Source organism: Apteryx rowi, unplaced genomic scaffold, assembly GCF_003343035.1.
Source record: "Apteryx rowi isolate R43461 unplaced genomic scaffold, aptRow1 scaffold_38, whole genome shotgun sequence".
NCBI lineage: Eukaryota > Metazoa > Chordata > Aves > Apterygiformes > Apterygidae > Apteryx > Apteryx rowi.
This window is the reverse complement of record NW_020450307.1, coordinates 3655343-3664840: the sequence shown is the minus strand read 5'-3', so window position 1 is coordinate 3664840 and position 9498 is coordinate 3655343. Positions and strand designations below refer to the sequence as shown.

At 39.9% G+C, this 9498-nt stretch overlaps 1 protein-coding gene across 2 annotated transcripts; it reads left to right on the top strand.

Moving 5' to 3' along the window:
- The first annotated feature begins 946 nt into the window (after positions 1-946).
- On the top strand, positions 947-9498 carry TNFRSF4 (TNF receptor superfamily member 4). Of its 2 annotated transcripts, XR_003254883.1 has the most exons (8): positions 947-1570; positions 4116-4238; positions 4575-4676; positions 5102-5168; positions 5716-5948; positions 6315-6440; positions 7267-7389; positions 8367-9498. XR_003254883.1 is itself a non-coding variant. In XM_026074120.1 (7 exons), the coding sequence occupies exons 1-7, from the start codon at positions 1417-1419 to the stop codon at positions 7335-7337; spliced, it is 876 nt and encodes a 291-aa protein (XP_025929905.1). In that variant the 5' UTR covers positions 947-1416; the 3' UTR covers positions 7338-9498. The 2 variants fall into 2 exon arrangements, 1 of the variants encoding a protein (XP_025929905.1); XM_026074120.1 differs by having other exon boundaries at positions 7267-9498.

Here is a 9498-nt window from a genome sequence, read left to right as displayed (position 1 = left end):
TTGTCTCCTCTGCCACTGTGAAACAGTCTTGGAGAAATTTAAAAAAGAGATGAAAAGCAGCAGTCTGGATAAAACACACCAATAGTATTGCTGTTCAGTCCTCCCAGGTACAGCAGGCTAACTGGGAGTCCAAATGTGCTTCTGTTCCAATCATATCTCCTTCACATTTGGACAGTAGATCTGCTCTGTCTGGGAAGTATGATTCTGTTTTTAACTAATGTAAATTTTAAAAAATCTTTGATTACCTGGGGCATTTTGTTTATTTGGGCCTTTGCATAAATAATTCTAAAATGTCTTGGCAGGAGAAGACCTAAAACCCAGGTCCTGGGTCAATAATATAAAATTAGGAAAATTCTGAGAGTGAACCTGGAAAGTTAAACCTATTAATTCCTACTCTGATCACCTTTTTCTCTACTCTACACGCTTGCATTGGGTGAGGGCTGGACTGCAACGCCAGTGTGCTATTCAACCTCCCCTACCCATGTTGTTGTTGCTGGCTTTTACAGCTGGATGGAGAAGCCATTTGGGGGTTTGGATTGCAAAGCTAACATGCTTCTGTAGAATAAAATAGGGATCAAAAGTAGCTGGTATGCGAGTATTACATCTTTTACTTTCATAGAACATACCTCGACTGGAAGCTGCTCTTTCCATGGGGACAAATGGGACCGGGTAACACGGTCTCTGTTTAGGAGTCAGGAGCTTTCCTTTTTTCACTGACAATGCAGGGAGTCTTATATTAAACGTCAGAATGGACGCTGCAAATGTTTCCCATCTGTAGCTTTTGCTAGCTATGAGGAAAAGATCAAGAAGACTGATGAACTGCTATTCCGTGCTCTTGCTGAGGTGAGAAATGTCGTATTAACAATGTGTTTGTGTCTTGTGGGGTGGTGTTTTTTTTTTTTTTTTTTTTTTAAATGCAGCAATAAAAGTCATGGGTCTACTGTTGCCATGAGACCAAGGGGTAAGAATCTGTCTGTACTTTGCCTTTAAGGAGTAAGCCTATGTGTGGGCTACCTTTCACTTTACCTAAGGCTTCAGTTTGTAAAGATTTTTCATGTGTTAGAAGAGATGGTCCTCATTTTTCTAGTTCTCCCTATGTTCAAGCTGTGTGCTTTAACACTAAGTGGAGAGGTATGTACCTAGCCGGAGGCTGACGTGCACTCCGTTTTACAACTAAGAATGGAAATCTTTTGATAATGCAATTCAGTATGTTATCTTTCTGCCTCTGAATATTTTAGTTGTGAACTGCAAAAAACACCCTTTCTGAGGAGGGAGGAAAAAAAGTGGGGGTGGAGCACATGCCAGGAATTTCCCGGCAACTGACATATGAACTCGTTCTGGTCACCAGCAGTCTAGAGTTGGTTCCTCCAAGATTTTGCTACTATCAGATTTTTGCTGGGACAGTAGGGCTCCGTTATGGTTGGACAGATGTTAGTTGTAAGTTTTTACTCACGTTTTTATACTGTTTTGTTCTTGCTGCTGGCGGTCGCTATTACCCATTGCTTGGGATTGAAATGTAAAGAACATGAATATCCCTTTGGTGAAAAATGCTGCAAAGACTGTGCTCCTGGTAAGTAATATTCACTGAATATTGGTTGTATTTACTAGATGTAGTATCTATCAGTTAAGAACCCAGCGGTGGTGGAAAATAGATTGATAGYTGAAAATGCCATACAGATGTATGAAGCATAACAGAAAAAAGCATTTGAGCATTTCACATCCTTCTAGTTTGACAGAAGTTATTTCTGTAATGTATGGAATTTAGGAACTCTTTGCTGAGAGAGTCAATGTTCTTTAATTTCATTTGTGTGGCTTAATTTCCTTAATGTGTTAGACTGGTGCATTTTCATTGTGGGAGTATGAGTTGAGAAAAAATATTTATGTTGTTATCCTTTTACTTATTTAAGAAAATACAACTAAGAAATATTGCATAATAATGGAAAACTTCAGGTAATTAAGTCTGTCGCTAAAGATTATTTAAAAGCTTTCTTTTATAGCAAGGTTTGTGCTAGCTAAGACTTGGATTTTTTTTTTTTTTACAGCAAAAATGTAACACCATATAGTAAATGAAAATTGAAAAATTATAAAAGTTACGCATACAATATTTTTTCCAATGGTCTATGAACAAATGCCGCTCCCCTGCCCCGTGAAGGACATTAGCTCTTTGCTTGATCCCTGAAACTAGATTGGCAAAGCCTAACTTGCCCAGAAATGTGTGTGGTGTTTGTTTTTGTTGCAGAAACTGAATGAATCTGGATGTTTTAGGTAATGTACTTGTTGGGTGTATGGGGGTTGGTTTTTTTTTTTTTTTTTCTCCCCCTCACAGCTGCTGTAACAATCAGTGAGTATCTCTGCAGGCAATGCTGAGAGGGGCAAAAGCGAAATATCTAACATCAAGTACTTTTAATAGTTGGGATTTCATTACAGAAATGACTTGATGGTGCAGAGTAACCACAATTAACAGGTGATACTACTGTTCAAGGAGCAAGCAGTTGACAAAGTACCTTTAGTACAGTCAGCACTGACAGATGAGTACATCTTTACTTCTAGTGAGAGATTAGATCATGTCTGTAAATGCAGTTTCAACTAATCTTGTCTGAGTTTTTATATGTATCTTTCAACATAGATTTACTTTCTATTTTTATAATTAAGCCTGCTACACAAAATGGATGTATGAACTGATACAATAGAAGTTGAAACTAGTAGCATCTTCGAAGGTGCTGATTGGAATAGATCCCCATTCAATCAGAGATCTAAGACTTGAGGCATTTTATTGCATGTTCCCCAAACTATTGAAGTCTGTGTGCTTCTGAACTCTGAGGAATTAGTCACTGTATGTGGATACAGATAATTCTTTATCTCTAGAAGTGTTTTGTTCCTCCTTACTCTGAAAGAACTTTTATCAGTTTTTTGCATTGGAATCAAATCTGCAGCTGTTGGGAAAGTGAATTAACTTGCATTGTGGTCACTAAAAATCGCTTGTCTCTTGACAGCGATAACACCCGAAATACAGAGAAAATGAGTGAGATAGAAACTTGGTGCTCATTGTTTGCCTACAGAACGAGAAAATGAAAGAAACAAACTCTGAGAATAAGGGCATATTTGAACGCAACTGTAAAACTTTGGTCATTAAAACTGTCTATGGTTCCTGCTTTGCTTGTGCCACATGGACAGAAGCTAGTGAGACGGAAGGAACATGTCTGACTCCTTTTTCCAAGGTCTACCATTGACTGCTGTTTCAATTTGGGCAAACCACTTCACTCACAAGGCTTGTCATCCCAGTCTGCAAACCTGATGCTCTGTGAAACAGTGCTGTATACCACATAGGTTGGGAAAATAGAATTTGTGGGTGAAAGTGTTCAGAGCTTGGTTCTAAATGCAATGTGTGATACCATTCAATGTTTGGAGTAGTAACAGATGCCTGCCTCACATCTTGCTCTGTCTCACTGTTTATGAAATGGAGATAGTAACATCTTTGATGCTCATGGGTGCCAGCATAGTTGCATATCAAAATACAGCCCCATTTATTCATGCTTAATGGGTTTTAGGATCTCCAGAAGAAAGATACAACAAACATTTGTTCCTGACTGCTCCACTGATGAATTGCCTGTGAATCTGTGTGGTACCTGTTGCTCTTATGTACCTGTTTTGGGGGGATTATTTTGAGTTGAATTGCATGATTGTTCTCATGGCAGAAGGCAAGATCTGTCACGAAGCTACTGTATTACACAGATATCAGACCTATTACCATAGTAAAAGCGGCTTGCTTTTTTTTTTTTTTTTTTTTTTCCCCTCTCACTTTTGCTGCAAACCCTGATATCTAAGCCATTTTAAAAGGTGATTTAGAGAAGTAATACTTGGAATGCACTGGGAAAATCGTTTGGGGCATTGCCTCAATTCTCAGCAAGTTATCAGGCCCCTGCTAGCCTGTTAACTGCTTAATTTACAGTGATTTTTATAGGACAAAGTTTTGGGGGCTTCTGGCTCTAATCTGCTGAACATTCTTAGTCAGAGTTTTGAATGGAAGTGTGACTTAGGGCACTCTTTCATTCTAATGTATGGGAATGAAGAGGACTTTTTTTTAAGTTTCTCCTTCTACTTGATCTTTGTTTTAGGTGAAAGAATGAGAAACCGCTGCACAGCAACAACAGAAACAGTCTGTGCCCCCTGTCAAGATGAATACTTTAGTACTGAGCACAACCACAGCTTCTGCAAGAGTTGTACAGTCTGCAACACTAGTAAGTCAGCTGTATAGTGGTCATTTCCTTATATGAATTTGAGAGCAAATCACTCTTCATATGCTTTCTCATCTTTGCTTTCTCCTTGAAGGCTGGTATTATAAAGCGCCTGTGTCTTACCTGAAAGGATCAAATCCAAAGACTTTCAGGGTTATCATTTCAGTAGCTTGTATCTTCTGGTCCCTACTAATGATAGAACCTTCAGAGGGATTGTTAAACTGCTTGAAAACTGGTATCCTAAGAATTATTACTAAACTTTGTCCTCTGCAGAGTGTTTCCGCACACGGTGGATAGGCACTGAGTAATTTGATGTGTGCTGTGTTCTGTTGTCCCTAGGGAAGGGGAGCATGGAGGTGAAGAAGTGTGAGAAGACCTCTGACAGAATTTGCATGTGTATTGCAGGTTACATGCCAGATGCCAAATACACACTGGGTAGTGGTAAGTTAGTGATGGCTGACTCTCCAACCTCTGACCTGCACCTCAGATGAGGTGGTTATTTTTTCCTAGTGCAGAAACTATTTTTTTTTCTTTCATTTACATCTCCAAGCAAGTGTTAGCAGCAGGGCAGTTGTACAACTGCTGCTCTTTGATTTCTGAGCTGTCGGAGATGTTAATGCTCTCTTTGTTAATATCCATAATTAGCCTGCAGAGAAAGCAGAAAACCTAGCCAGTTGCATACTAAAAAGGACCATTGACCGTGTTGTCTTGCTCCTGAACCATTGTAGACTATGTTTTCTAGAGGCTGTGTGGGTTTTGTTGGGTCTATTCTAGAAGTTAGTCTATTAATATAAGCTATTAGCGCAGTTACTGTTTAACTGTTATGTAATGTTGCTAAGTCAGGTCCAATTCTGTCTTTTTTTCAGTATGCTCACCATGTCGTGAAGGGTTTTATTCTACAGGGGGGAATGAAAGCTGTCGACCTTGGACCAAGTATGTATCACTGATCCAAACACAGTCAGTGCACTGTTTTGCGTTTACTTCTGTAGCAATAAATGCCCAAGCCATGCTGAAAGCTGGTGTATAGAATAAGCTGGCAGTAGATGCAGTGAAACCATGTTCCTGATGGACTCTCAGGAGTCCTGAACAGCCTGTACACTGGTTTGAGGCATCTGTCTGTCTTCTGCCCTTTCCCTTTTCACGTGGTAACAACACTATTTTCAGTCTTTTCTAAAAGTCTGGATGTGTTTCTGTAGCAAAAGGCTCCCTTACCGAATGCAGCTGTGCTCCAAGGCTGCTGTGTGCACAGACACTAAGAAAAATAGATAACTGGATCACTTCAGCTTTTTTTCACTGATAACTTTGATACCAGAAAATTACTTGTTCTTCACATACTTGTAGAATCCCAAAAAGGTGAAGCTTGAATTTGTAGTGATGAAGCAAGGGTCACAATGTTCGCTTACTTGTTCCATGCAAGTCATTTATAAAGTCCATATTGAAACTATTTGAAAAACTACACTAATTTATTTTACATCTCTAGCTGTAGTGTTCTTGGAAAAAAGACTCTTCGTACAGGGACGAAAACAGAGGATGCTGTTTGCAGCAGCCAGGTGACCCAGCCAGCTACCTCTTGGAGTGTAACATCTGCTTTGCATCTTTCCACCATCCACCGCAGGAATAAGATGTCAACTGCAATGCTCTCCCCGTCCAAATCCAGCATGGTCCCTTTTATCGTTTGCCCGGATAAGAACAGCCCCACAGAGACTAACTGGGGTAAGGAGAGGGAATGGCCAAGTCTAGTCTATTGGTAGTTACTAAGGCTGGTCAGAAATTTTCACTTGAAACTGATTTCATCAGAAAGGAAATCACACTCCTTCTCAGAAGCAATATCTGTTTTTTGTTTTGTTTTGTTTTTTTAATACAGTCTTTCAGTGAGCCATGCACAGGGTTCCCGACTTCCTGGTGGCTTGTTTGGGGGCTGAGACTTTTAGACTCTGTGGTTCAGGGGTGCTCCCTGTCGAGCTGACTGCTTGCATGAGATCTGGAGTTCTAGGCTCTGTATTTTGAAGCCAGAAAGTCCTGGAAACTCCAGCCAGAACAATGATTCTCTATTGGTGTATCCTTTCTCTGTTTTTCCAGGTCCTTTATCACTTATCCTTATTTGTCTGATATTACTTGTGGTGTCTGGAATGTCCATCTTCCTGTTGATTATCCAAGCAGCCAAAAAAGAGACTAAGACGAGGCCTTGTAGGAACAACCATCGGGGTGAGTTGCTTTTTAGGGAGAGACCATACAGAGAAGAGAATAATCGGGGCCTGCTAGTTGAGCTTGGGTAATTGTTTCCATTAAAATGAAATTACCTGGCTGGGTAGCATGGTGTCACCTGCAGTTAATGCTGATACTCAATTCTCTGGTCCCGATGCACTGGAGGTGTCAGTGTCTTGGGTTTGTACTGTAGAGCACAGACTCCCCTATTACCATGCAGGAAGATTGAGTTTATAGAGAGTGCTGATGGAAATAGACATGAAGTTGTTTGTACTGCTTTTGAGTGAATCCTTAGAGGGCATTAATTCTGGTACATCATTGACTTGTTGACTGTTGTTTAYTCTGTGTTCTCTCTGATTTTTGTCTCCTACCTTCTTTCTCCCTGGTCCCCTCCAAAACTAATGTAATAAATTTGAGCAGAAACTTCAATTCAGCGTAGAGAGGATCTAAAACCACCAGTGTCTTAAAGAGTATATTGTGAACGTTTTTTGCTCATGTAGAAGTGAACTGTCTTCAAATGTCTCCTGCAAACACAGGAGAGGTTTGACTGAGAAGAGTTGAGCTCTTTATTCAGAACCAGATGGCAGCCTGGCTCTTGAGTCAGCCCACAGCTGGCTCATGTTCCATTCAGGGAGCAGTGGTAAAGTATTTTTTCATTGTTCCTTACATTTGGTGTTTCCTAGGATTGACTGGAAGAACAAGCACTGACTCAAGTCACTCATATGTACCTAGACATCCATGCAACTAGAAAAGTCCCTGGCTTCCCTTTTGCCCTTCCTTGCCTACTCTGTACATTTTTATTTTATTTTATTTTCCTGTCTTTCAGAAGAACAGAGCTTTCGAGTTCCTATCCAGGAAGAACAAATCGACTCCAATTCCAGTCTCATCAAAAACTGACTCCACATTACCTTAGTGTTTCCTGCATTTCTGAGCCCATCAATTGTAACAAGTAATGTGACAGAGTATTCTGTGGCTATACATGTCAGTGTGTGTAACTGCTTAATTGCACTTCTGTTCCTTTGAGTCTCCTTGATCAACCCGTAGGCATCAGGACCCACGGGAGTAGCTGTTTGTGGTGTAATCATGAGATTCTTTCTCTCTTAAGTGGGTCCTGTGCACAACATCCCTGTTGCCTGGCCCCAAGTAGGTACAGCCCTCTGGGCATCTCTAACCAACTCTGTTTATAGTGATAAGCAATTGTCTTTTGGACTAAAGAAATTGTTTACAAAGCTATAAGAGCTAATCACTGGGGAGATGGAAGAATGGAATGAGGGAAGAGGGAAGAGCTGCTTTATAACAGAGTTTGCTTCTTGTCCTACAATCCTGGGCTGCCAAGGAGGGCATGTTTCTCTTCTCTTGATGCAGCCGTTTCCAGTATTTCAGTCTGGTTTCCATATGAACTTTCCTCCCTTTAGGTAGAGAATCCCCACTCCTCTCCAGCTTCCTTTGTGCTTTCATATTTTCAGCTTTTTTCTTCTTAGTCAAGATGAGTTGTATACACTGACTGTGCCTGCAGAGACAGAGTTGCTATAGCTAGCAATTCTGGTGCTGACACTGCTGACTCTTAGGTGCCAGTTTGAGAGGTGGCAATTGGGTGCCTCTTCTGTCTTTTCTGACTTTCTCTAAACTGACCCATTGAGAAAATGTCATGTTAACATACTGAACAGTGCCTCTATAGCCTGGTCAACAAATGGAATTACTTGTGCTCACAGGGCAGCTCCGGATCTCCAAGTGTTTGTATGTGAAGTATGTGGAAAGTAGAATCTGTGTATTCACTACTAAAAAGCCAAGGGAATAATAATTTCTGATTAGATTCTTATTAGTGGAGACTGTGGTCTAAAACAAGAGGAAAGGCAAAGTACAATTTGTCTGCACTGCAAACAGTAGTAGTTGCTGTATGTAACTGATTTTTTTTTTTTCCACAAGCTCTGCACAAACAATGTGCTCTGTGCTTCCTCTTGGTGAACATCCTGTTGTGCTGAATGCCCTGGTGTGTCCACCCTCAGCAGGGGTGAACCTGCATCAGTCAAACTTGGACTTCTCCACAGTAAAATAGTTTAGCTTAAACCACTTCTGTGGGACTTGATTGCTTGCTCAGAAGTAATATTGTGGATGTAGGGGGAACCCACAGGCAAGTTTGGATCGAAACAGTGCTCTGGATTTGGGCAAAACATTTATACATCTTGTTTAGATTTAGGAGCATATACTTGGTCATTTAGAGTTTTTCTGCTGATGAATAACTTTGTGATGGTGTGAAAAGGTCCTCCAGAAATGATTCAAGAAAGAGTATTTCCCCAGCTGTTCTCTTTAGATAAGACACAATAGCTGGACTCTTAAAACAACACAGCGCTGACCCTCTAGAACTTTGAGGGTTGCATTTTAGTAAAGACATGCGGAGATTGTCTAACAGGAGGTAGACACCCAAACTGCTGTCACAATTCATCTGGATGCTCACCTTCTGCATGCTGTCAGGGAAACCTGCACTTAAAACTGAAGAAGTATTCTTGGTCTGGTCTGTGTGCATTTAAAATACACCTGGATGTAAGCCTACATACTATATGAAAGCTAGATTTTTTACTTCTCTAATGTTTTCACAAGTCAATCAGTTTGTAGTTTTAGAGAGCATTCAAATTTTAGATAGCAATTTCAAAAACCTAAAGTGCATGAAAGGCACCTGAAACATTATTGCAAATAGCTTTTGATGTAATTTAAAATACCTCAGTGTAGAAAGTTCAAGAAGCAAACTTTAAAATTATTCTGTAATTCAGAAATGTTTTTCACTTTAAATATAACTCCTTGGTAGATAACTCAGCAGATTATGTATTTTGTATACACAGTACCAAAGCATATGTGAAGATATGCAACAGGAAATGTATTCAAGAATACAGCTGGTGTCCAGAAACATGTTTTTAAACATATATTTTGTTATATGTTATACATATGGTGTACTTAACAGTGGTTTTCTATATTGAAGTGCATATACAATGTATATAAGCATTTGTATTATATACAAAGTATAATAGTGACTTTTTCAAATAAATTGTGACAGTGGTCTAGA

Excerpts from the sequence above, each read along its gene's own strand:
- TNFRSF4 (XM_026074120.1), top strand. The coding sequence starts at position 1,417 with ATGGTTGGACAGATGTTAGTTGTAAGTTTTTACTCACGTTTTTATACT. Across the intron at positions 1,571-4,115 it reads CTGCAAAGACTGTGCTCCTG|GTGAAAGAATGAGAAACCGC; the intron begins GTAAGTAATATT and ends TCTTTGTTTTAG. Across the intron at positions 6,441-7,266 it reads TTGTAGGAACAACCATCGGG|AAGAACAGAGCTTTCGAGTT; the intron begins GTGAGTTGCTTT and ends CCTGTCTTTCAG.